This window comes from Nansenia antarctica (genome assembly GCF_963989245.1).
Source record: "Nansenia antarctica genome assembly, chromosome: 3".
Classification (NCBI taxonomy): domain Eukaryota; kingdom Metazoa; phylum Chordata; class Actinopteri; order Argentiniformes; family Microstomatidae; genus Nansenia; species Nansenia antarctica.
The window spans coordinates 72,821,004-72,847,115 of NC_137688.1; the positions used below are offsets into that span (position 1 = coordinate 72,821,004).

At 51.1% G+C, this 26,112-nt stretch overlaps 1 protein-coding gene across 1 annotated transcript; it reads left to right on the forward strand.

Moving 5' to 3' along the window:
* Window positions 1-769: 769 nt before the first annotated feature.
* On the forward strand, window positions 770-24,518 carry LOC308154379 (retinol dehydrogenase 12-like; the record flags this gene model as incomplete). The annotated part of the gene is made up of 7 exons (XM_080527542.1): window positions 770-792; window positions 1,915-2,030; window positions 3,981-4,136; window positions 4,396-4,500; window positions 20,431-20,640; window positions 22,783-22,975; window positions 24,416-24,518. The coding sequence occupies 7 exons, from the start codon at window positions 770-772 to the stop codon at window positions 24,516-24,518; spliced, it is 906 nt and encodes a 301-aa protein (XP_080383668.1).
* Between the last annotated feature and the right edge of the window lie 1,594 nt (window positions 24,519-26,112).

Sequence of the window (26,112 nt, forward strand, 5' to 3'; positions counted from 1 at the left end):
TGTTTGTGTGTTGAAAGTCCAGAATTGCTGTCTCTTTTTTGCCTGTGCTGTCGTGGATGTTGAAATATTTGTCAGGTGTCTGCTAGTTACAAGTGTCTGAGTCGTTGGTGCGGTCGTTGTTTGTCTGGTTGGGGGTGGTGGCGGGGGGTTCGCAGTGTGGGGTATCTGGATGTTTAGCTGTTGAATGTTTGTTATTTTCCAGTTGTTACTGAATTTCCAGATTCACTGTTCTAGAACCTGACTCACTGTTCCAGAACCTGATTCACTGTTCTAGAACCTGATTCACTGTTCTAGAACCAGATTCACTGTTCTAGAACCAGATTCACTGTTCTAGAACCTGATTCACTGTTCTAGAACCTAGACTCACTGTTCTAGAACCTGACTCACTGTTCTAGAACCTGATTCATTGTTTGTCAGGGTGTTCTGGAGCACCTGTCTCCAGAGGCCCCGCCCCCTGCAGGTCCTGGATCATGTGTTTGAGCCTTGAGCAGATTATCTGGGATTATCTGCTTGCTACCTCCTCATCCTCCTCAAACCTGCCCACTACGACGACCCACAACACACAACACACTGCAGCTGCCTCTACGCTACAACTCCAACCTCCACCTCCACCTCCACGGCTGTTCCTCTGGTGGAGAAGCTCTTCAGACCAGCTCCACCTCCACAGCCAGGAGCAGAGGAGCTCTTCAGACCAGCTCAGAGAGACGTCATCATGCAGTGAGAGGACCATCACCACACACCAGCAGCTGGGAGCTCCACCACCTCCACCATGTCTAACATCTACACCCTACGGTAGGCAGGCTCTGCACGCCTGTCACTGGCTGCTGTTGTGGTTGGTGGTGGTGGTGGTGTTGGTGGTGTTGTTGTGGTTGATGTTGTTGGTGGTGTTGTTGTGGTTGTGGTTGTTGTTGTGGTTGTTGGTGTTGTTGTTGTGGTTGTTGTGGTTGTGGCTGTTGTGGTTGTTGTTGTTGTTGTGGTTATTGTGGTTGTGATTGTTGTTGTTGTTGGTGTGGTTGTTGTGGTTGCGATTGTTGTTGTTGTTGTTGTTGTTGTTGTTGTTGTGGTTGTTGTTGTGGTTGTTGTTGATTTTGTTGTTGGTGTTGTTGTTGTGATTGTTGTTGTTGTTGTGGTTGTGATTGTTGTTGTTGTTGTGGTTGTGATTGTTGTTGTTGTTGTGGTTGTTGTGGTTGTGGTTGTTGTTGTGGTTGTGGTTGTTGTTGATTTTGTTGTTGTTGATGTTGGTGGTGGTGGGTTTGGTGTTGTGGTTGTTGATGACGGTTGGCTATGTTATGTAGCCCTAGTTACTGCATGGTACCTCATTAGCACTGTGGGAGCTGTTGAGCATCAACCCTGTATGAATAAATGCATGTTCATCTGATCAGAGCCAGTTTGACTGGACCATCATGTTGGCTTGACTTACACACAGTACTTTGATGAATAATGTAGCACAGGAATGTGTTACACGGAGAGATGCAACACATCATGCAGTTTAACAACAATAAAGCAATCTTGAATCTTGAATCTTGAATCTTAGATCTTTGATCAAAATGTTAGCTGGCAAAAAGAACTGTAATGGCCTTCCTACCCGCTGTGTGTGTGTGTGTGTGTGTGTGTGTGTGTGTGTGTGCGTGTGTGTGTACTAACCCTCTCTCTCTGTTCTGTGTGTGTGTGTGTGTGTGTGTGTGTGTGTGCTTGTGCTTGTGCGTGTGCCTGCGCGTGTGTGTGTCTGTGTGTGTGTGTTTGTGTGTACTAACCCTCTCTCTGTCCTATGTGTGTGTGTATGTACGTGTGTATATGTGTCTGTGTCTGTGTCTGTGTCTGTGTGTGTGTGTGTGTGTGTGTGTGTGTGTGTGTACTAACCCTAACCCTTTCTCTGTCATGTGCGTGTGCGTGTGCGTGTGTGTGTGTGTCTAGAGCTCGTCTCTGGGGCCAGTGGTCGTCCAGCGTCAGGCTGGATGGGAAGACCATCATCATCACAGGAGCCAACACCGGCATCGGCATGGCAACAGCCCTGGACCTGGCCAGGAGAGGTAGGCCACCACACACATATACACACACACAGGACAGAGAGACGCACGCATGTACACACACAGGACAGAGAGAGAGTTAATACACACACACACACTCTACCTCCCCCAGCCTCAGACCCAGTAGTGTGTGTGTGTGTGTTAGTGTGTGTGCGTGTGTGTGTGCGTGTGCGTGTGCGTGTGCGTGTGTGTGTGTGCGTGTGTGTGTGTGTGTTATATTTGGAAGCCTTGGAAGTGTCCACAGACTAGTGGTCAGGGGTTTGCAGACAGCAGGAATCCCTAAGCCTAAAGCGAAGGCCCTGGCAAAATTCTGCTCAATATCTGCAATAGAGGAGAAGGTGTTACCTGTCTTACACTCAGACTGAAACACATGGAGGAGAAGGTGTTACCTGTCTTACACTCAGACTGAAACACATATGGAGGAGGAGGTGTTACCTGTTTTACACTCAGACTGAAACACATATGGAGGAGAAGGTGTTACCTGTCTTACACTCAGACTGAAACACATATGGAGAAGAAGGTGTTACCTGTCTTAGACTCAGACTGAAACACATATGGAGGAGAAGGTGTTACCTGTCTTACACTCAGACTGAAACACATATGGAGGAGGAGGTGTTACCTGTCTTACACTCAGACTGAAACACATATGGAGGAGAAGGTGTTACCTATCTTACACTCAGACTGAAACACATATGGAGGAGAAGGTGTTACCTGTCTTAGACTCAGACTGAAACACATATGGAGGAGGTGTTACCTGTCTTACACTCAGACTGAAACACATATGGAGGAGAAGGTGTTACCTGTCTTACACTCAGACTGAAACACATATGGAGGAGAAGGTGTTACCTGTCTTAGACTCAGACTGAAACACATATGGAGGAGAAGGTGTTACCTGTCTTACACTCAGACTGAAACACATATGGAGGAGAAGGTGTTACCTGTCTTACACTCAGACTGAAACACATATGGAGGAGAAGGTGTTACCTGTCTTACACTCAGACTGAAACACATATGGAGGAGAAGGTGTTACCTGTCTTACACTCAGACTGAAACACATATGGAGGAGAAGGTGTTACCTGTCTTAGACTCAGACTGAAACATATGGAGGAGGAGGTGTTACCTGTCTTACACTCAGACTGAAACACATATGGAGGAGAAGGTGTTACCTGTCTTACACTCAGACTGAAACACATATGGAGGAGAAGGTGTTACTTGTCTTACACTCAGACTGAAACACATATGGAGGAGAAGGTGTTACCTGTCTTACACTCAGACTGAAACACATATGGAGGAGAAGGTGTTACCTGTCTTACACTCAGACTGAAACACATATGGAGTAGAAGGTGTTACCTGTCTTACACTCAGACTGAAACACATATGGAGGAGAAGGTGTTACCTGTCTTACACTCAGACTGAAACACATATGGAGGAGAAGGTGTTACCTGTCTTACACTCAGACTGAAACACATATGGAGGAGAAGGTGTTACCTGTCTTAGACTCAGACTGAAACACATATGGAGGAGGAGGTGTTACCTGTCTTACACTCAGACTGAAACACATATGGAGGAGAAGGTGTTACCTGTCTTACACTCAGACTGAAACACATATGGAGGAGAAGGTGTTACTTGTCTTACACTCAGACTGAAACACATATGGAGGAGAAGGTGTTACCTGTCTTACACTCAGACTGAAACACATATGGAGGAGAAGGTGTTACCTGTCTTACACTCAGACTAAAACACATATGGAGGAGAAGGTGTTACCTATCTTAGACTCAGACTGAAACACATATGGAGGAGAAGGTGTTACCTGTCTTACACTCAGACTGAAACACATTGAGCAACCGAGTGTCCTATGCTGATGCAACTACTAATGTTTGTGATCAAGAATTTTATTTTAAATGTCAACACAAATAAAGATACTAAAATGTGTGTGTGTGTGTGTGTGTGTAGGGGGTAAGGTGATCCTGGCCTGCAGGGACGTGTCCAGGGCGCGGGCGGCCCAGCAAGAGGTCATCCAGACCACGGGGAACCCCAACGTGCTGGTCCGCAGGCTGGACCTGGCAGACACCTCCTCCATCAGGGAGTTCGCTGAGCTCATCAACACAGGTAGGTAGGTAGGTGTGGGAGGGGGGGGGTGGAGACTTGTAACCTGTCCAATCTCTCTCTCTCTCTCTCTCTCTGTGTGTGTGTCTCTCCCTCTCTTCTATCTCTCTGTCTCTTCGCTCTTCTCTATCTCTCTCTCTCTCTCTCTTTCTCTCTCTCCTCTCTCTTTCTGCCCCTAGACAGACACAGGTAACACAGCCAGGTAACCCTCCAGCACCCTGACCTCCTGGTGTGTGTGTGTGTGTGTGTGTGTGTGTTTTAGAGGAGCCTCAGCTCAACATCCTCATCAACAACGCGGGGGTCATGATGTGTCCGTACTCCAGGACCGCCGACGGCTTCGAGATGCAGTTTGGAGTGAACCACCTGGGTGAGACACACACACCTGTACATAGTCAACCACCAGGGTGAGACACACACACCTGTACATAGTCAACCACCTGGGTGAGACACACACACACCTGTACATAGTCAACCACCTGGGTGAGACACACACACACCTGTACATAGTCAACCACCTGGGTGAGACACACACACCTGTACATAGTCAACCACCTGGGTGGGACACACACACCTGTACATAGTCAACCACCTGGGTGAGTAAGTTGTAAAAGTAAAGGAAGTAAAGGAAGAAATCTTTAGTAAAAGGTGTTTTTATTTGCTTTGTTTTTTCAATTAACACCAGTATTTACATACTTACATCATTATGTATCCATATACATACATCACTTCAGCACCATTTAATTTAAACAGAAATATAACGGTAGAATAAAGGAAGCAAGTCTAGTTGTCACTACCGTGTACTCGCTCTTCAGCTCAGTGAGTGTGAGACAGCGCCACCGCTCTCCCTGTGGTCGACAGCGGCATTGTAGCCTGATGTCTCACGGATCTCTCGACTCGTACTCACAAACAAAGAACAGCGATTTAAAAAAAAAACACATTGAATCCATTTGGCCGATGGGTAGGAACTGTATTCGTTATACAGGGGGGATATACCGTGTTCTAGCTTAGGTTAAGATCTCAGACGGACAAAAACGGTAACGTGCCATGTGCCGCATTGCATGATGGGGAAATCGAGCTACACCGTCGCCAAGAAGCTTAAACACCAGAGTGACGTCCCCACATCGAACATGTACAACTCATACTTACCTGGCAAGGGAGACACCATGATCATAAAGGTGGTTCACCTAGGGCGAGGCTCAGCCATTGCACATAACGGCTGTGCTGACCTTTACGAATTCCCCAAATGTGGGAATCTCGATTGCATAATTTCTGGTAGTGGGGGACTGCGTTCGCGCTCTCCCCAGATAACTTGTACAAAGTAAATTATCAATGGCGCTTCAGCGTTGTGCTATGTGATTGGACTTTTAAATTGTGTTTTGAAGGCATGGGCTGTGTTCGGAATAGCGTACTAGCATACTACTCATACTAGATATGACGTAGATTTTGAGTATGTAGTACGTTCACACTGTACAGTATGCGAGAAATTTAGTAGGCGAGCAGTTACTTCCGTGAAAATAGAAGTGAGTTACGATGGACACTAGCTCGGGTCCTATTTCCCAAAATGCATTTCGCGTCCAGGGTTGCCAGATGGGGCGGGTTACCGCCGAATGGGCTACTTGATTTTGAATGAATGAATGAATGGACTTTATTGTCATTGCTACAGTACAGGTACCAAACAACGACATTTAGGAGGGGTGGCTCCCCTGGTGTTAGGAAAGGGGGAAAAAAACACTTTTTAAAAAATCACAAGGGAAGGAGCTGGTTTACATAAATAAAGGCTATGTACACTATCCACTGTACTATACTGTACAGATAGACGACTAGGGTTGTCATATTGCACAATAGTATAGTATTGTACAATAGTATTGAGGTTATAGAAAGTTTAGGCTGTAAATTGTCAATCCCATCTGGCAACCCTGTGCGCTTTCAGCCTCGTCAAACTGCGTCATACAAACTTGTCATACAGCTTTTGTTTACATTGTCCGATAGCCTGGGGACCGAAAGCTTGCAATAAACATCGTTTTTTGCACATATTTGAGTGTGCAGATGCTGCTTTTTTGCACTCTATTTGATACTCTTCAGCTGCAGCACCCCAGCTAAGTCTGATCACGGATGAGCGGTGGTATTTTCACTATACTGGGAATTAACATGTATTAACAATAATCAACATTAACATGGTGAAATGCATTCTTAGACATGACTACATCGTCATGATTACAAATATGCCACTTGAAATGCATGAAATCCAAGTTTATTTGTGTCTTACACACATGTTCACCTAGTATTTGACTGTTTGTAGCCCAATCACGAATGATCCCAGTATTGTAGCTTCAGACGGACAAGTTGGTTGTAGTGCTTGCCCACGATATGTTATTGCTCATATATATTTATTTTAATCATGTTATTTTACCAACTGTTAAGACAACAATATAGTAAGCTAGTTACTTGAGCTAGCTAAAGATGTTGGCCCCCCAAATCATTTTACAACGTGTTGTAATTATGTTACGATATTTCTGTCGAGTGAGTGAACTGAACTACCGTGGTGCCACCCCGAGAAGTGAACCGGGAGTAAACTCAATGAACAGGGAGTTCAACATGCGTCAAATGCTTAAATTCACTCCGAGCAGTGTCGACATCGATGGGGGTCACCAATCGACTCCATTCAAAGTGATTTACGATCCCGCCCCTCTCCCCTGTCCGGACACATTTGAATTTTCACCGTAAGCCCGGTAAAGCGACGTTATTAACCCATTTGTCCGTGAATAACACCGGCTAGGAAGGTGGTAAAAACACAATACTACTTTGCTAACTCCACCATCGCTATACAGTCATTTTGAGCCATCAACCACCCCGCTGGCACCCGGGGAAGTTATGTTTCGAACCCCGAGAGCATGCATAAATGTCTATCCGGAAAGAGTACACTCTCCTCGGTACACTTTCCCAGGCGGTCTCCCGTCCAGGTCGGACGAGATCGGGCGTATTCAGGCTAGTATGGCCGTGAGCAAGAGGACCATGACCCTAAGCATCCTTATGCCTGTGCCTGGAGCATTCTTGTTCATGGAACTTTATTATATAAGCACTCTATTTGTGGGTAGACTATGCACAAGGTGTCCTGGATAAAGGGAGAAGTTAAAATCGCTCTGAGAGCGCTGGAGCGCACACTGGGTGCAACGTCATAAAGGGACCAGGTAATTTGATTGGACAAGAGGCATTCCATGAGTGCTGATAAAACGTCATGACATGTTAACACTTGTAAAGCCAAAATTACATATTTTAGCTAATGGAGGTTTAAAATGGAGGTTTAAATTCGCCGCTCCCGGCGTAATGCATTCTGGGAGGCAGTATGCAGTGTGTAAATGGTCGGCTGGTTTTCACATACTTATTATGAATTTAGTATGCAGTATGCAGTATATACTCATTGAGTATGCTAGTATGCAGTATGCTAGTATACCATTCCGAACACAGCCATGGAGTTTATGATATGGCAATTATTTAAACTGGTCAGAAGTGTTTGTCTTGTCAACCTGTAGGGGGCAACATTAGTCACGTACAGTGTCTAGAGTTGGACTATTAAGGAGGCAGAAAATTAGAATTAGAAGATCAAGAAATTATAAATTAGAAGATTTATGAGATCTGAAGAGAAACCAGAGTGTACTATACACTGCAACGTTTGCAGGAAAAGTGCTATACAAATAAAGGTTTATTATTATTATTATTATTATGACTAACTTCTACAGAGTTAGACTTGAATGGATCCCAGAGTAACCATATAGTCCAGACAGACGCCATCAGCTGGACTGTTGCTAGAACAGCACCTTTATTGAGAAGAATGAAGCAATAATGAGACGCCATGAATGGCGTCGACGAGCAAATAAAGCAATTAAGTTGTATATTGTTATTATATATATTATATTTAGATTATATAGTACATAGAATGATAATGTACAAATGTGTCCGGTCATCCTTAAATCCTGGGGTTATAGATGGACAGATTATGACTATAATGTAGCCATAATTCTTAATTTTTACAATCAAAGGAAGCCCCGCCGTGAAGCAGGGCATCAAAAAATTTGTTGATACTCATAATGTTCCTCTCCACGGAAATCTTTAGTAAAAGTGTTTTTTATTGGTTTTTATAAAAACGCAACACCGTGTATACAATCAATTAATCAAACAATCAGACATTTAAGACATTACATTCAACAACAACCAACATTAAACTAACTAAAGTGCTCAGTGTTCAGTGTATTGTCCAGTGTAGTGTAATGTTCAGTGTTCAGTGTTCAGTGTCCAGGTTCCAGTGTCGGTAGGAGGCAGGGGTAAAAAACCTGTTCGCTGTGCATCCGGGAAAAAAATTCCCCTGCAGCCCTCTAGTTGTAGAGCGACTACTATCCAGTTTGCCCACCAGTGCAAAGCCGTGGCTCCCCCACCTCCCTCCCCCGAGGGACCCCACACACCCGACTCACCCGACCCGCCCCACCACCGGCGCATCCGGCCCAGCCCACCAGGCTCAGACTCCTGTAGCCCTTCACGAGGCTAGCCGGACCAGGCGCCCCAGCGGCGGAGCAGATCGAGCACGCAGGCCGACCGGAGGCCCCTGAGGAGAGGCCCAGAGAGCTCGGCGCATGGCAGGCAAGCAGAGGCGAAAAACCTGTACACAGCTTATCCAGGGAAAAAGCTCCCTGGCTCTTCTCAGCTTGTTCCGGGCTGGGGGTTGGGGGTTGGCGGGTAGGGGACTGGGCCTGTAGCTGGGGGCCTGGAGTTGGGGGGGGGTGGCCCGGAACAGGGGGTTTGGGGTCGCTGAGTTGGAACCTGGGGTTGGTGCTGGGGTGACGTGGTGGTTCCCGCCGGTCTCTGCTCCTGGGTCTGGAAGCCTGGGTAGGTGTCAGAGCTGGATATGACATGTGCCTGAAAAGATACAGGAGTGAGAGAAGGGAGGTGTGCATGGTTTGTGTAGTGTGCATTTTGGTGTCAGGCGGGTGATCAGTACTTCCCTGTGACCCAGTGGTGTTGGTCATCCTGGTGCTGGTGGTGCTGGCAGAGACGGCTGGTTCGGCTGTGGGTTGTGTGTGAAAATCTTTAGTAAAAGGTGTTTTTTATTGGTTTTTATAAAAACGCAACACCGTGTATACAATCAATTAATCAAACAATCAGACATTTAAGACATTACATTCAACAACAACCAACATTAAACTAACTAAAGTGCTCAGTGTTCAGTGTATTGTCCAGTGTAGTGTAATGTTCAGTGTTCAGTGTTCAGTGTCCAGGTTCCAGTGTCGGTAGGAGGCAGGGGTAAAAAACCTGTTCGCTGTGCATCCGGGAAAAAAATTCCCCTGCAGCCCTCTAGTTGTAGAGCGACTACTATCCAGTTTGCCCACCAGTGCAAAGCCGTGGCTCCCCCACCTCCCTCCCCCGAGGGACCCCACACACCCGACTCACCCGACCCGCCCCACCACCGGCGCATCCGGCCCAGCCCACCAGGCTCAGACTCCTGTAGCCCTTCACGAGGCTAGCCGGACCAGGCGCCCCAGCGGCGGAGCAGATCGAGCACGCAGGCCGACCGGAGGCCCCTGAGGAGAGGCCCAGAGAGCTCGGCGCATGGCAGGCAAGCAGAGGCGAAAAACCTGTACACAGCTTATCCAGGGAAAAAGCTCCCTGGCTCTTCTCAGCTTGTTCCGGGCTGGGGGTTGGGGGTTGGCGGGTAGGGGACTGGGCCTGTAGCTGGGGGCCTGGAGTTGGGGGGGGGTGGCCCGGAACAGGGGGTTTGGGGTCGCTGAGTTGGAACCTGGGGTTGGTGCTGGGGTGACGTGGTGGTTCCCGCCGGTCTCTGCTCCTGGGTCTGGAAGCCTGGGTAGGTGTCAGAGCTGGATATGACATGTGCCTGAAAAGATACAGGAGTGAGAGAAGGGAGGTGTGCATGGTTTGTGTAGTGTGCATTTTGGTGTCAGGCGGGTGATCAGTACTTCCCTGTGACCCAGTGGTGTTGGTCATCCTGGTGCTGGTGGTGCTGGCAGAGACGGCTGGTTCGGCTGTGGGTTGTGTGTGGTGATATTCTGGTGAGGGTAGGAAGTGGGTCAGTGCTGTGTACATGTGTAGGTGGTGGAAGGTGCAGTAAACTTCCCTGTTGGTGTTGTGCGCTGCTCCTCTCCTGGTCCTTGTGATGGTGATACTGCTGACCAGGGCTTGTGCTGGAACGGTGGTGAAGGTGATAGTGCAGGAACTGGTGGTGTAGTGAGGTAGGCCCGGGGTGGGGGGGGGTTGGTCGATGCGGCGCGGCATGGGGGGGGGTTTAGAGGATGACGTCCTTCCATCTCTCCACCCCCCACACCGCTCTTGCTTGATCCGGGTTATTTTTAAAGTCAACAATAGCATGGTCCCTGAGGCAGAGGGTGATTCTCCTCCTCAGGGTTGTCAGGTGGACGCTCTGTTTCTGATAGACCCTGATGTTCCTCGTCTCCCAGAGTACCTGCTTGACGGCGCTGATGATCCTCCACTCTTGTTGTAGTTGGGGGGTTGTGCACCCCCCGGGAGGACCATACAGGATGTTCTCGCCCGTCAAGCGGGGCAGGGTCAGCAGGCTGTTTAGGGAGACAGAGGGAACAAACAGGGCCCAGACCCGCCTGGCCACGGGGCACTCACAGAACAGGTGGTTAATGTGTTCTGTGTCCGTGCATCCGTGGGGGCATTTCTCAGTCGTTGCGATGTGCCGCCTATGCAAGAATTCCCTAGTGGGGAGACAACCATGAGCAGCCATCCAGGCAATGTCTTTTTGTTTATTGTTAGTACATTTATGATTAATGTTTTTCCATACCTGTTTGGAGTCCACGGCTGTGCTGGCCTTGGGGTGAGTAATGGTTTCCTTCGACCTTATGAAGGTCATAATGTCTTTGTATTTCCATGAGGCCAGCCCAGCCGCGGACAATCCTGTCTTGAAGGCAAAGTCCCTCCATATCTTGTAGACAGGAGGGGGGTCCCAGCTGTAGGGCACAGTGTGATTTATTGATGCGGTCACCCTGAGTGTCCGGAGGATGGGTGTGGCATAGTATATTTCAAAGAACCTGGCTTTCCTATCTTTGTTGTTGATGTTGTTGATGAGGTTGGAGAGTCCCTGTGCCCTAATGATGTTTAGGATGTCTGGGACCCCTTTCCCCCCATTCTCCACTGTTTTGTACAGGGTGGTGCGTTTTAGTTTTTCCATCTGGCTCCCCCAGACAAAGGTAAACATGATCCTTTCGATGGTTTTGGATACTGCTCTGTCTGGGGGAAACACCCTGCCCAGGTAAAGGAGAATGGGAAGAACAATAGCCTTCAGGACCAGGATCTTGCCTGTCATTGTGAGAGGCCGTGCACTCCACTCACAGATCTTCTTTTGGACCTGGCGGATGGTCTCCTTCCAGCTGCCGGAGGCTCCTCCATCTTTCTGGTAGGTGATCCCCAGCAGCTTAATGTTTTCCGTCTTTACAGGGAAGGAGGTTGCCAGGTTCTCCTGCCAGTGCTGCGACAGAAACAGCTCACACTTACCCCTATTGATCAGGGCGCCCGTGGCTGCACAGTAGTCCTCCACCACTTTCGTTGCTGTGGAAATGGAGCGACTATCCGTGCCGACGATGGTAATGTCGTCCATGTACGCCACCACCTTGAGCCTCTCCCCCCGGGCCCCTGGTAGAGGGTAGCCCATGATGTTGGGGGAGCTCCTGATCTTCCGTAGGAACGGCTCCAGGTAGATGACGTACAGTAGAGGGGCCAAGGGGCATCCCTGCCGTACTCCAGCTTTGATGGGGAAGGGGTCTGTCAACTGGTTGTTGATCCGAACTCTGCTCGTGATGTTGTTGTAGCAGAGTTCGGTCCAGTTGAGCAGGTGCTGGGGGAAGTTCATGCCTCTCAGCACCCTCTGCAGGAAACCATGGTTAACCCTGTCAAAGGCCTTCTCCTGATCCAGGCTGAGAAGGCCTAAAGGGGACCTCCGCTCCTGGGAGTGCAGGATGAGGTCTCTCACCAGGAGCAGGTTGTCGTTGATGGACCTACCGGGGACGCTACAGGTCTGGTCAGGGGCTATAACTGAGGGGAGGAGGGTTTGAAACCGTTGGGTGAGGGCTTTTGTCATGATTTTATAGTCCACTGGGAGGAGATTGATGGGGCGCCAGTTCCGGAGGTCCTTGAGGTCCCCTTTCTTGGGGATCAGTGTGACCGTACTCTGTCTCATTGACTCTCCAAGCCTCCCTTCCCTGTAGACGGCTTTGAAGACCTCCGCCAAGTCCTCCTTGAGGAGATCCCAGAGAGTCTTGTAGAACTCTGCTGGGATCCCATCCGGTCCAGGGGCCTTGTGTGTATTCAAGGAGTGCACGGCCCGGGTGAGCTCCTCCGTGGTCAGCTCTGGGTTCTCACTCTCACCACCCTCGGGGACCCGGTCCAGACCATCCAGGAAGGTGGCCATGAGAGTCTCGTCGGTTGTCTTGATGTTGTAGAGACTCTCGTAGAACTCTCTTGCCACCCCCGGGATGTTGCCTCTGTCTGACACGGTGTCCCCATTGGTGTCGTATAGGGACAGGATAGGCTTGTGTTTTGACCGTGCCTTGCGGAAGAAGTGGCGTGTGCATTTCTCCTCCTCCTCCAGGCCCTGGAGTTTTTCCCTGAACTGTTTCTTTTGTTGTTGCTCCCGGTAGAGGGTGGCAAGGTGTTGTTTGGTCTCAGCCAGTTCTCGGGCCACATCCAGACCACCCAGTTGTAGGAGACTTAGGCGTTGGAGGGCCGCGTTGTGGTGTTGAAACCTGGCCCTCTGTTCTGCCGCTTTCCTCCTTCCGACTGACCCGAAGTAGCCCTTTGTCCTGGCCTTAACCATCTCCCACCACTCTATCGGGGAGTCGAACAGTTCTTTTAGGGTCCTCCACTCCAGGTAGCGCCTGGAGAAGGAATGCACCACTGTTGGGTCCTGAAGGATCGATGTATTCATCCTCCAGGTACCCCTACCCGCTCTTGTTTGGCCATCCCATTCCAGGGACACTGTCAACATCCTGTGGTCCGAGAAGTGGGCCGCCTGGCTGGTCAGGGTTCCCATCCTCAGACCTGGCGAGAGCAAGAACATGTCTATCCTGGAGGAAGAATTCCCGGAGGAACTCACCCTTGTGTGTGTCGGCGGGGAGGTGCCACCGGCGTCTACCAGTTGGAAGTCGTCTATGATGGACTGAAGTTCTGTAGTGGATCGGTCTCTCCTGGGCCTGCTGCGGTCCTCATCCCGGAGGGCACAGTTGAAATCTCCCCCCACTAGGACTGGTGTGGGGATGAGGAGGAGAGACCGAAGTTTCTTGAAAAGGGAGACTCTCTTGGCCACGTTGGTTGGGCCGTACACATTGATGACCCTCAGCGGCGAACCCTGGATCTCTAGGTCCAGAACCAGGATTCGCCCGCTCTCTACAACCTCCCCCTTTTTGGTCTGCAGAAAAGGGTTGGCCACCAAAATGCCGACCCCATCAGCTCTATCAATATTTGAGCCTGACCAGAGAGAGTCCCCCCGTGTCCATTCCTCCTCCAGGGTGGCGTCCATCTCCTTGAATGGGATGGCGCACTCCTGGAGGATATACATGTCTGACTGATGTTGGGTGATGTACTGGTAGACGACCTCCCGTTTGTCTGGTTGCCGGAGGCTTCTGGTGTTGAGAGATGAGATTGTTATCCTCATGGTTCTTGGATTTGGTTTGTTCCAATTTTTGCTAAGTTATTGCACATGAGGTTGAGGCCCTCCAATGGGTCGTTGGGGGCCAGATAGTGTGGTACCTCCCCTTGGCTGCTCATGGTGTGGGGGTTGTCTCCCCTCTGACTGCCTGGTGGCCCCCTCATCTGTGTTGTTGATGAGGTGATTTTCGGTGGCCCGTACGGTCCGGTGAGCATGGACTGGGGGTGGCTGGTGGGCTGTGCAGGGTGAGGAGCATGTGATGACTGGAGAGAGGAAGAGGGTGGGGAGGAGGGTTTGGGGGGGGGAGCCGGCTTACCTGTATGGCGTTGGGGTTTGGGTTCTGGAGTAGTCTTTTTGTCTGGTTTTTTCCGGATTGCCTTTTTTTGTGGTCTTTTGCGTTTTGGTTGAGCCAAGCTCCAGTCATTTTCACTGTCTGATTGGGAGGGGAGGTGGATCTGCGGTGTGCTGCTGGTGGCTATCTCAATAGAGGCCGGCTCCCCCTTCATGGTGTTTTTGCAGGGGGTGGAGGTGGCAATGGGGTTTAGGAGGGGGTGGGTGTTGAGGTTGTCTGTAGGGGGTGCTGGGACGGTTGGTTCCTCTCCTTCTCCTTCTCCGTCGCTCGAGCTCTGATCGTCCCCTCCATCGCTCGGGCGCCGGTCCTCCTCCGTCTCTCCCTTCTCTTCCTCCATGTTGGGTGTGGGTTGGGGTGTGGGTTGGGGTGGGGGTTGGGGTGGGGGTTGGGGTGTGGGTTGGGGTGGGGGTGGGGGTTGGGGTGGTGGTTGGTTGGATTTATAGCCCCGGGCTCTACTTGCATAGGAACTTGGGCAGTCACGGTAAAGATGCCCCTGTCCCCCGCACAGGTTGCAAGGTCTGGTCGTGGTGCACTCCGACGTCGGGTGGTCTTGGCGGCAGATTTTACATACCACGGCCTTGCAGGCCGCTGCCAGATGGCCCAATTGGCCGCAGTTCCTGCAGAGCTTCGGCATACCGTAGTAGTAGACGGAGCCCCTGTTGTTCCCCAGGTTGATGGTGCTGGGGATATGTTGGACTCCGCCTATCCCCTCCGGGTCCGGACGGAGTTGCACCAGCCATTTCTTGGCCCCCGTCCACACTCCGTCTTCATCCAGGACCATCCGGGCCCCCGATTTAAGGGTGGCATGACGGTGTAGCCACACCTCAATATCATATTCCTGAATCACCTCATTGTGGAATTGAATTGTGACCACTTTTGATTCTAAATCCGTTAGTGGGTGGGCTGTAAAACGGTTAAGTGGGGGTTTGTGTTCATTAATCCTATGAAAGGTCCAGAATTCCTCTAACAGTTGGGGGGTTTTAAAGCTCACTTCAAAACATTCATTCGGCCCAGGGGGCTTCACCAGGCAGTTTAGATCAGACGGCACAAAGCCCATACCTCTCTGTAGAACCGCCCTGCTGAATTCCAGGCGGGTCATCGTTGTTACTGGTCTGGCAGTCTTCTGTTGGGGGGCTCCATCCATGGCAGCCTCCTCAGTTGGGTTGAGCGTCAACCTGACGGCGTTGTAGCGCCGCATCGCTCCGGGGTTCATCGTTGGAGTGGGGTGGGGGGGGTGGGGGATCAGGAGGAAGGAGGGAGAGGAATAGGGTTAGGGGGAGGTTGTAGATAATTTTTTGGGGGGGGGAATAGGGTACTTGCCGTTAGGTTAGGGGTGTTGTTCCTCTCAGGTCCTCACGGCAGATTTTGGACTCTGGCTTGGGTCTGGAACTGGGTTCCCGTCTGGGGACAAAAGAGGGACACCTGAGAGCGAGTGGGGACACCAGGTGGCCAAAGACCTACGGTCTTGAAAGCACTCCCCTGTGTCCCTCTCGCTCCTAGCTTAGATGTTATAGTTGTCCTCCCTCCTGGTCTGGTTGGGGTCCACTGGCTCAGCTGGGTCGGCTGGTGGGTGTTGGGCCCTCTCTCACCTCTGGCGTGCTTGGGAGAGTCGAGGTCTTCGGAAGCTCCTCTCGGGGTCCGGCCTTTCCGCTCTTTTGAGGGGGGCTGCCCAGGGGCCGAACTCGTGCTCCAGTGGCGGGCAGGCCACCTACTGAAAGAGTCGCGGTCTTTGGAAGCTCCTCTCGGGGTCCGGCCTGTCCGCTCTTTGGAGGGGGGCTGCCCAGGGGCCGAACTCGTGCTCCAGTGGCTCCAGTGGCGGGCAGGCCACCTACTGGTCACCTACTGGAAGAGTCGCGGTCTTTGGAAGCTCCTCTCGGGGTCCGGCCTTTCCGCTCTTTGGAGGGGGGCTGCCCAGGGGCCGAACTCGTGCTCCAGTGGCTCCAGTGGCGGGCAGGCCACCTACTGGTCACCTACTGGAAGAGTCGCGGTCTTTGGAAGCTCCTCTCGGGGTCCGGCCTTTCCGCTCTTTGGAGGGGGGCTGCCCAGCGGCCGAACTGCCCCAGTGGTGAAAAGGCCACCTACTGGAAGAGTCGCGGGTCTCCGGCAGCTCCTCTCGGATCCCGGCCTGTTCCGCTCAAAGAGGGGGGGGTGGGTCAGGGGAGCCACCTCCCAGCAGCGGTCAAGCCACCTACTGAGAAGACGTGCTCCCCGACCAAGAATAGAAAAAAAGGAGGGGCATAGAGCCTAGTGAGGAAAAAGGAAAAACCCTAGATTTCTCAAAAAAAACACAAAAACCCACACCCCACCGAAGACTAGCTTTAATAGAAGTCTCTAGTAAGGGCGAAAGGCCTGTGCGTTTCTTGAAGAGAAACCAGAGTTTGCTCTTAGCCAAAAGGCCGAGAAGCAATCACTGTGATCTGAAGAGAAACCAGAGTGTACTGCCTTCTGTACGGCAGCCCAGAGGAGGCCATGGCCAGGGACACACTCCTCGGTCACGGTTACAGTCCTAAGGCTTCTTCTTCTTTCGTGTAACGTCAGAGGTCCAACTCGGTGTCGCGTAGCCATGCCCGCATCTCTGGTTCTAGGTCGAAGAGGCTGGCTTCTGAGGGTGGTCTATATAAGGGGCAGATGGTGATTATGTGGTCGGCGGTCTGCTCTGGGTCACCGCACTCGCATGCCGCACTGTCCGCCAGGCCCCACGCCTTCATTGATGTTTTAAAGCGACCGACACCAGTTCGTAGACGGTTCAGTGTGGTCCATTGCCGGCGTGGTAGGTCGTCTCCTCCAATGGCGCCATCTCCTGGGTCCCAGATGTAGCGGTGGATTCGGGAGGGCCCGGTTGACTCCCACTCCTGCTTCCAAGCTGCTGCCAGCCATGCATCTCTGGAGATGTCCTCAGAGGTGGAGTTGAGCATGGCTTGTGCTGCCTTGTTGTAAGGGTGGCGGGTCTTGAGTCGGCTTGGAGGTGCTGGTGTTATGGTGGTGTTGTGCAGGATGTGCCAATCATGCTTTTGTGCCTTCCTGGCCAGGGCGAGGGTGGCAGCCTCCCGTCGGAGGCCGGCCGGTGCTATTCCCGCGAGGACTGGCAAGAGGGACACAGGGGTAGGCTTCAAGCATCCAGTTATTATTCGGAGGGAGGTATTGATAGCCACGTCGACCTTTCTCGCATGAGGGCTTCTGCTCCAGACTGGGGCGCAGTATTCTGCTGCAGAGAAGACCAGGGCTTGGGTGGATATTCTTAGCGTCTTAGCGGAGGCTCCCCAGGTTGTACCAGCAAGGCGGCGGATCAGCGCGGCCCTGGATGTCACTTTGGCCTTGACTTCTTCCAGGTGTTGCCTGAAGGATAATGTCCGATCCAGGCGCACTCCAAGGTACTTCGGGGCTTGCTGGACCTCCAGACATTTGTTGTCAACGCGCACCTCAAGTTCCCTCCTGGCTTCTCTGGTGCTGAGGTGGTATGCCGCTGCGACTGTCTTTCCGACACTGAGTTGTAGACGCCACCTTCGAAGGTATGCTACCAGTGTGCCTATGTCTACGTTAAGACCCTCTTCCATCGCCTTCCACGTTGGTCGGCTCAGCATGATGGCAAGATCGTCTGCATAGCCATACTTTCTAGATGCTGTATCAGGTAGGTCGTGGATGTAAACGTTGAACAGCATCGGCGAGAGAACAGACCCCTGCGGTACCCCGTTCCTCAGTCTTAATCCTTACTTAGTCCTAAGGCTGAACTTTCAGTGGACATCGTCTTTCACACATGTTGTACTTACTGCGAAAATGCGAAAATACAACAACCCATGGAGTTACAAGCTTTCATACACCTTTCCGAACTCAACAAGAGACATGTTAGAGTTGACAGAATGTTATATTACAGACCAACATAAGGGTATGACGGGGGCCGAGGGGTATGATGGGAAATTGAGTTTCTGTTCATTTCCTGCTTTGAAAGCGGACTTTCGTCGTTGGCTCTCCTCGTCTTTCACACATTGTGGGCAGAGAAATACAGCAACCGAAATGTAGTTGTAGCGTCATATCACGCCGTCCTGAATTCAGTTCAGATTGTTGTTTTTTATTATTATTGACAAAACGTTACAATTCATAGCTTTCATGTGACGTCACAGCATAGTGGAAACGCCCACCTGACAGGCAAAAGGCACTTTTTGCGGGCAAAACCCACTTTTTGCGGGTTAATAACTTTGATTTCCCGTGGGTTAGGAAAATAATTCCAACGTGTCCGGATAGAGTAGAAGACAGGGAATCCAACACTATTTGAATGGAGTCGATCCTCCACTCCTATCACCGTGGACACAGCAAGGAGCGACTTACCGGATATAAATATTCCCTCGCCTCGCTGACAGCGGGAGTTGGGAGTTTCGTCCAGCAGCCGGTGAACGCCCGGTTGATCGAGTTTCATATTAAAAGTATATCTTCTCGGGGTGTCAGCGCGGTGGTTAAGGGCTCAAAATGACCGTATACTGATGGTGAATTTAGCAATAATAGTCTTATGTTTGTACCACCTCCATAACCGGTGTTATTCGCGGGAAAAGCCGGTCAAGGAGGCACCCTTTGCAGGTCAATAACTTTGATTCTCCGGGGGTTAGGAAAATAATTCCAACGTGTCCGGATAGAGTAGAAGACAGGGAATCCAACACTATTTGAATGGAGTCGATCATCCACTCCTATCACCGTGGACACAGCAAGGAGCGAATTCCCGGATATAAATATTCCCTCGCCTCGCTGACAGCGGGAGTTGGGAGTTTCGTCCAGCAGCCGGTGAACGCCCGGTTGATCGAGTTTCATATTAAAAGTATATCTTCTCGGGGTGTCAGCGCGGTGTTTAAGGGCTCAAAATGACCGTATACTGATGGTGAATTTAGCAATAATAGTCTTATGTTTGTACCACCTCCATAACCGGTGTTATTCACGGGAAAAGCCGGTCAAGGAGGCACCCTTTGCAGGTCAATAACTTTGATTCTCCGGGGGTTAGGAAAATAATTCCAACGTGTCCGGATAGAGTAGAAGACAGGGAATCCAACACTATTTGAATGGTGTCAATCCTCCACTCCTATCACCGTGGACACAGCAAGGAGCGAATTCCCGGATATAAATATTCCCTCGCCTCGCTGACAGCGGGAGTTGGGAGTTTCGTCCAGCAGCCGGTGAACGCCCGGTTGATCGAGTTTCATATTAAAAGTATATCTTCTCGGGGTGTCAGCGCGGTGTTTAAGGGCTCAAAATGACCGTATACTGATGGTGAATTTAGCAATAATAGTCTTATGTTTGTACCACCTCCATAACCGGTGTTATTCACGGGAAAAGCCGGTCAAGGAGGCACCCTTTGCAGGTCAATAACTTTGATTCTCCGGGGGTTAGGAAAATAATTCCAACGTGTCCGGATAGAGTAGAAGACAGGGAATCCAACACTATTTGAATGGTGTCAATCCTCCACTCCTATCACCGTGGACACAGCAAGGAGCGAATTCCCGGATATAAATATTCCCTCGCCTCGCTGACAGCGGGAGTTGGGAGTTTCGTCCAGCAGCCGGTGAACGCCCGGTTGATCGAGTTTCATATTAAAAGTATATCTTCTCGGGGTGTCAGCGCGGTGTTTAAGGGCTCAAAATGACCGTATACTGATGGTGAATTTAGCAATAATAGTCTTATGTTTGTACCACCTCCATAACCGGTGTTATTCACGGGAAAAGCCGGTCAAGGAGGCACCCTTTGCAGGTCAATAACTTTGATTCTCCGGGGGTTAGGAAAATAATTCCAACGTGTCCGGATAGAGTAGAAGACAGGGAATCCAACACTATTTGAATGGTGTCAATCCTCCACTCCTATCACCGTCGTGTATCTTGATAGTTCTTCATGAGTGAGGTGGTCTAAATAGTAGGCAGCCATGTTGAGCGATGTTGCTATGATACTTTTTGCCCGTCAGGTTGGTGGTTGCTAGGGAAGAAACCACGTGACTGAAAGCTATGAATACAGACCGAAATAAGGCACGAGGGGCATGAGGGGAAATTGAGTGCTGGTTGTAGCTGCAACACCACCATACACCACACTTTTTTTCATGAATATTACAATGTATGTTTTTGTTTATGTCCTTGTTTAAATGACACAGTGTGTAAAGTGATGTATGTATATGGGTACCATAGGGAAATAATATAATCATATATATGTAAATAGTGTAATCATTTTTAAAAAGTAAATAACACAAAAAAAACAACAGCAACAAATGAAAACACTCGAATGTTCATTGGAATCATTTCATCCCACAGGTCACTTCCTGTTGACCTTCCTCCTGCTGGACCTGATGAAGAGGTCGACGCCGGCCCGGGTCATCAGCCTGTCCTCCATGGCCCACGCCTGGGGCAGGATACAGCTGGAGGACATCCACAGCGAGCGGAGCTACCACCCCCGACGGGCCTACGGGCAGAGCAAGCTGGCCAACATCCTGACCACCCGCTCCCTGGCCCAGAGGCTGAAAGGTTGGTACGGGCTAGCGCTACGATTACACTTAGGGCTAGGGCCAGGGCTAGGGCCAGGGTTAGGGCCAGGGTTAGAGTTAGGGCCAGGGTTAGGGCAGGGTTAGGGCCAGGGTTAGGGCCAGGGTTAGGACCAGGGTTAGGGCCAGGGTTAGCGCTAGGGTTAGAGTTAGGGCTAGGGCCAGGGTTCGGGCCAGGGTTAGGGCCAGGGCTAGGGCCAGGGTTAGGGCCAGGGTTAGGGCCAGGGTTAGGGCCAGGGTTAGGGCCAGGGTTAGGGCCAGGGCTAGGGCCAGGGTTAGGGCCAGGGTTAGGGCAAGGGTTAGGGCCAGGGTTAGGGCCAGGGTTAGAGTTAGGGCTAGGGCCAGGGTTAGGGCCAGGGTTAGGGCCAGGGCTAGGGCCAGGGTTAGGGCCAAGGCTAGGGCCAGGGTTAGGGCCAGGGCCAGGGTTAGGGCCAGGGTTAGCACTAGGGTTAGAGTTAGGGCTAGGGCCAGGGTTAGCGCCAGGGTTAGAGTTAGGGCTAGGGCCAGGGTTAGCGCTACGGATAGAGTTAGGGCTAGGGTTAGGGCTAGGGCCAGGGTTAATGTTAGAGTTAGGGCCAGGGCTAGGGCTAGGGTTAGGGCTAGGGTTAAGGTTAGGGTTGGGGTTAGAGCTCGGGCTAGGGATAGGGATAAGGTTAGGGTTAGCGTTAGAGCTAGGGCTAGGGTTAATGCTAGGCTTAGGGCTAGGACTAAGCTAATGCTAGGGTTAGGGCTAGGACTAATGTTAGGGCTAGTGCTAGGGGTTAAGGCTAGGCTTAGGTTTGGAACAACGGTGAGGGTTGGAGCCAGAATTAATCAAGGTCACCTGAGATGCCAGTTACCCCTCCTCCTCTCACCCCAGTCAGACTGTTACCCCTCCTCCTCTCACCCCAGTCAGACTGTTACCCCTCCTCCTCTCACCCCAGTCAGACTGTTACCCCTCCTCCTCTCATCCCAGTCAGACTGTTACCCCTCCTCCTCTCACCCCAGTCAGACTGTTACCCCTCCTCCTCTCACCCCAGTCATGGCAGTTACCCCTCCTCCTCTCACCCCAGTCAGACTGTTACCCCTCCTCCTCTCACCCCAGTCATGGCTGTTTGCCCTCCTCCTCTCACCCCAGTCAGACTGTTACCCCTCCTCCTCTCACCCCAGTCAGACTGTTACCCCTCCTCCTCTCACCCCAGTCAGACTGTTACCCCTCCTCCTCCCACCCCAATCAGACTGTTACCCTCCTCCTCCCACCCCAGTCAGACTGTTACCCCTCCTCCTCTCACCCCAGTCAGACTGTTACCCCTCCTCCTCTCACCCCAGTCATGGCAGTTACCCCTCCTCCTCTCACCCCAGTCAGACTGTTACCCCTCCTCCTCTCACCCCAGTCATGGCTGTTTGCCCTCCTCCTCTCACCCCAGTCAGACTGTTACCCCTCCTCCTCTCACCCCAGTCAGACTGTTACCCCTCCTCCTCTCACCCCAGTCAGACTGTTACCCCTCCTCCTCTCACCCCAGTCAGACTGTTACCCCTCCTCCTCTCACCCCAGTCATGGCAGTTACCCCTCCTCCTCTCACCCCAGTCATGCCAGTTACCCCTCCTCCTCTCACCCCAGTCAGACTGTTACCCCTCCTCCTCTCACCCCAGTCATGACTGTTACCCCTCCTCCTCTCACCCCAGTCATGCCAGTTACCCCTCCTCCTCTCACCCCAGTCATGGCAGTTACCCCTCCTCCTCTCACCCCAGTCAGACAGTTACCCCTCCTCCTCTCACCCCAGTCAGACTGTTACCCCTCCTCCTCTCACCCCAGTCATGGCTGTTTGCCCTCCTCCTCTCACCCCAGTCAGACTGTTACCCCTCCTCCTCCCACCCCAGTCAGACTGTTACCCCTCCTCCTCTCACCCCAGTCAGACTGTTACCCCTCCTCCTCTCACCCCAGTCAGACTGTTACCCCTCCTCCTCTCACCCCAGTCATGGCAGTTACCCCTCCTCCTCTCACCCCAGCCACAGCCTGTTTGCCCTCCTCCTACACGGGAGGCTGTACAGGAATCTAGGCTCCCGCACCAGCAGGCTGGAGAACAGCTTCTTCCCTGCACTTTTGCCTCCACACTGTCGTGAACACGCCTCTATGTACCCCCAGGCACGGGGGTGACGGTGTACGTGGTCCACCCAGGGGTGGTGCGTACGGAGCTGAAGAGGCACATGAACGCGGCGCTGCTGCTCTCCTGGAAGCTGGTCCGCCCCTTCACCAAGACGGTGGAGCAGGGGGCTCAGACCTCCATCTACTGCGCCGTGGAGCTGGCCCTGGAGACGGAGAGTGGGGGGTATTACTGGTGAGTCTGTCTGTCTCTGTCTGCCTGTCTGTCTGTCTGTCTGTCTATGTGCCTGTTTGTCTGTCTGTCTGTCTGTACATCCCTCTCTCTCTCTCTCTCTCTCTCTCTCTCTCTCTCTCTCTCTCTCTCTCTATTTCTCTCTCTCTTTCACTCTCTGATTCAGATTCAGATTCAATTTAATTGTCATTGGCACAGTACCTCTAAACGCACTCGGCATCTAGCCAGATGTGCAAAAGCCACGAGCAGTACAGTAAGAAATATGCAGCATGTACAGAGCAAGGGCAAAGTTATCAATACAATATATACAGCATATGTACAAAAACAGCAGTGGGCAAAAGCTGAAGTCCTGAGTGTTATAGGAAGAGGGGGACGGGGGGGACGGAGGGGGCTGGGTGGGGAGAGGGGGGGGGGGGAGGTGGGAGCTAGAGGGCAAGGCGACCGCAGGGAGGTTGAGTAGCTGCAGGGAAGAAGCTGTTCTCCAGCCTGCTGGTGGAGGAGCCTAGACCTCTGTACACCTCCCGTGTGGGAGGAGCCTAGACCTCTGTACACCTCCCGTGTGGGAGGAGCCTAGACCTCTGTACACCTCCCGTGTGGGAGGAGCCTAGACTCCTGTACACCTCCCTTGTGGGAGGAGCCTAGACTCCTGTACACCTCCCTTGTGGGAGGAGCCTAGACTCCTGTACACCTCCCTTGTGGGAGGAGCCTAGACTCCTGTACACCTCCCTTGTGGGAGGAGCCTAGATCTCTGTACACCTCCCTTGTGGGAGGAGCCTAGACCTCTGTACACCTCCCTTGTGGGAGGAGCCTAGACCTCTGTACACCTCCCTTGTGGGAGGAGCCTAGACTCCTGTACACCTCCCTTGTGGGAGGAGCCTAGAGTCCTGTACACCTCCCTTGTGGGAGGAGCCTAGACCTCTGTACACCTCCCTTGTGGGAGGAGCCTAGACTCCTGTACACCTCCCTTGTGGGAGGAGGGCACACAGGCCGTGACTGGGGTGAGAGGTGTCCTCACTGATGCCAGTCTCTCTATTTCTCTCTCTCTCTGTCTCTCTCTCTCTCTCTCTCTCTCTGTCTCTCTCTCCTCTCTCTCTCTGTCTCTCTCTCTCTCTCTTTCTCTCTCTCTCTCTCTCTCTGTGTCTCTCCCTCTGTCCCCCCTACTCTCTCTCTCTCTCTTTCTCTCTTCAGATTCAGATTCAGAATCAGATAACGTTTATTGCCATTATGCTTGACACATTATGAGCTCCCTCTGTCTCTCTCTCTCTCTCTCTCTCTCTCCATCTCTCTCTCCCTCTCTCTCTCCCTCTCTCTCTCCATCTCTCCCTCTGCCCCCCCCTCTCTCTCTCTCTCCCTCTCTCCCTCTCTCTCTCTCTCTCTCTCTCTCTCTCTCTCTCTCTCTCTCTCTCTCTCTCTCTCTCTCTCTCTCTCTCTCTCTCCCCCCAGTGACTGCAGGCGTTCCAGCTGTAGCCGGGCAGCCATGGATGATGTCATGGCCCAGAAGCTGTGGGAACTCAGCTGCCGAATGCTCGGCATCACATGGGACTGATCATCCTCATCCTCCTCCTCCTCCTCCTCCTCATCATCATCATGTAGATGCAATGTTGTCTAAAGTGACTCTGGGTGCTTTGGTGCTTTACAGCAATTAACTGTAAAGCATTATAACAGGAACAATGGCTCATACATGCCCTGGACAGCGCGTTTACTAAAGACTGATGGCCATGTTGTTATGGTGAAAAGCATAACCAGTGTTTATGGTGAAGATACGGTCAACTCTATGCTGCCACCTACAACACAAAAGACACCATCAAGAGGGCACAACAGCGGCTATACACCCTGAGAGTCCTCAGGAAGGAACACAGCAAGCAGGAGATACTGGTGACCTTCTACCGCGGCGCAGTGGAGAGCATCCTCACCTACGGCATCTGCAACTGGTTCTCCAGCTGCACAACAGCGGAGAGAAATGCGCTACAGAGAGTCGTGAGAACAGCACAGAAGATCACCGGTGCCCCCCTCCCCTCTCTGGAAGAGCTGTACAACACACGCTGTCTCAGGAAGGCCTCCAAGATCTCCAGGGACCCGACCCACCCCTGGTACGTACACTTTACCAGGCTGCCCTCGAAAAGGCGGTTCAGGACCCTGGCCGCAAGGACAAACAGAGTGAAGAACAGCTTCTACCACAGGGCCGTCCAGGCCCTGAACACAGCAAAGACCTAAGTTCTGGGCCCTGGACAGTCTGGACGGATTGATGGCAGCTGCTGGCCTGAAAAAATCAGGTGTAGTGCTGAGGCACAAACATGTACATTTCAAGCCTGCAAACTGTGACACTTTAAACAAATGTGAAATAATACTATTTGTGCAATATGACAACCCTAGTCGTCTATCTGTACAGTATAGTACAGTGGATAGTGTACATATAGCTTTATTTATGTAAACCAGCTCCTTCCCTTCTTGTGATTTTTTAAAACGTTTTTTTTTTTTTTCTTTCCTAACACCAGGGGAGCCACCCCTCCGACATTTCGTTGTTTGGTACCTGTACTGTAACAATGACAATAAAGTCCATTCATTCATACTGGCGGCTTGCTGCACTGTGTTGTGTTGTGTCCACGTCAGAATCAATGAACGAATGAATGATTTGAGATACATTTTGATACATAGGAGATAGATCTACATTTTGTCGTTGTCGTTAGGAGGTATTCAATTATGTATTTTTATTTTGTTTAGGTTAATGTATAGAAGTGTTGCTATCTTTGGTCATACAAATGTGTTCTGTTTGACAGGTTAGAATGTTCTTATTGTGCATTGAATAAGAGCATTGAGCATTGACTGAACAGAGCCAGAGGACTATGGAGGACCGGGTCTGACAAAATTAACAATAAATATATACACACATAAATGAATGTATGAACAAATACACATACAAATACACACACTATATCGCAATACATTTCTATATGTATTTATTCTTTTCCACATTTATTCTTTCTTTTCCACATTCATTCTTTCTTTTCCACATTGTTTTCCACATTCATTCTTTCTTTTCCACATTCATTCTTTCTTTTCCACATTCATTCTTTCATTCTTTCTTTTCCACATTCATTCTTTCTTTTCCACATTCATTCTTTCTTTTCCACTTTATCAGA